The 1,443-nt window shown below is 52.8% G+C and overlaps 1 protein-coding gene across 1 annotated transcript; it reads left to right on the top strand.

Moving 5' to 3' along the window:
- Positions 1–1,030: 1,030 nt before the first annotated feature.
- Positions 1,031–1,252, top strand: GNI_092170 (hypothetical protein; the record flags this gene model as incomplete). Its single annotated transcript, XM_011132585.1, has 1 exon — positions 1,031–1,252. One exon carries the CDS (start codon positions 1,031–1,033, stop codon positions 1,250–1,252), a length of 222 nt encoding a protein of 73 aa, XP_011130887.1.
- Between the last annotated feature and the right edge of the window lie 191 nt (positions 1,253–1,443).

The raw sequence follows: 1,443 nt of genomic DNA, 5'->3' as shown, positions 1-1,443 counted from the left end.
CACGAAGTTTATTGTAGCATCGATCTCAAATGGCATTCTCATACCCGGGTCATGTAGTGTTAGATGTCACTGCTGAGTATCGAATTGAAATAATATCGTCTTATTGAAATCCACCCAAGACACTACCCACTTGCGTGTGTCCACAAGTTTGCCATGGTACGAGACGACGTCGGGCTTACCCTCGGATGCATGACGTGTTCGCAAGAACATGGTGAAGTATGAACAGTGCATGTTGAGTGAATAAGATGGGGTTGGCTACTGGCGTGGTTGCTCTCACCCGAGCCCAGCGAGCTCGCAGCGACTCTCACACAACGTCGTAAACGGGGCGCTGTCTACGCCTTCGTGCGGTGGCGGAAGATTCATGGGGGGCGACTGCGCCTTGTATTACGCAGTCGCCCGGGGTGTCTGGCGTCACGTGGTATTCCGCCAGCACAGCAGCCGAGCCAGCACAGTAGCTGAGTGCGAGAATAGCCGCAAGCCTACGAGGGAGTGAAAAATGGATCGGAAATGGGGGGGGAGAAGTGCATGGGAAACAGAAGTGGGAGGCAATGGGTCTCGGGGGAAGGCATTTCACTCAAAGCCGTACCGGAAGAGTCGCTGTCGTCGCTGTCGCTGCGGTGGGTGTAGACGAGATCTGTCCGTAGACGAGGATCTGGGTCCAAGCTAAAAAGCCTAGATCACAGATCCTCAAGTAGATGGGCACTGCAAACCGACGCCAGTGCTCCACGACCAATGGTCTTGCTCCAACGGGCGAAAACCCCACCGTAGACAAGACCACGATGTGGCGCACGACTCCGACCGAATACGTCGTCGAACATGCGCCCCACATTTCCTGTAGATGCCGACTCCAGCAAAAGGGGGCCTTCTGTAATATCCATCATCGGCAGACTTCTTTGTTCCAGCGAAGTGAAACTCCAGTTTCGGCTTTTTTAATCGCGGGCAAAACAGAAATGGGTGCTAAAAGCACATTTGCCTAAGTCATTCGCAGCATCCCATCAACAAGAGACCGAAAGAGTTGCCTTTATTTACGATGATCAACAACAAGGTTGGGGGGCTACGGTCGTCCATGACGGAAGTCGATCGACCACCGAACGTTTACGCTAAGAGCTCCAGAAAGAAGTCGGATGATGGCGAAGCGTTACAATCAACGGTAGTCGAATACAGAAGAGCAAGGATTAAACCGAGCTACGAAACGCGGGACGCAGGTATCATTTTCAGACGAAGGGCTTACGCTTCCAAGACCGAGGACTAAGCTTACCCCGGTCTGATAGGCTGATGTGAATGGAAGCTACTTTTTCCCATATCAATGTCAACACTGAGTGAGGCCGAACGGCAATGATGCGCATCAAGTGTCGGGGAGCAAAGATATCGTTGCGGACTTTGTTGAACAGGGGGGGGGGGGGGTTGGGGTACGAGAGTGGTGTTGGTAGAAAGGGTAGGGTG

Source organism: Gregarina niphandrodes, assembly GCF_000223845.1.
Source record: "Gregarina niphandrodes unplaced genomic scaffold scaffold00018, whole genome shotgun sequence".
Taxonomy (NCBI): Eukaryota; Apicomplexa; class Conoidasida; order Eugregarinorida; family Gregarinidae; genus Gregarina; species Gregarina niphandrodes.
Note: the sequence above shows the minus strand (reverse complement) of the source record. Positions and strands in the feature narration are given on the sequence as shown.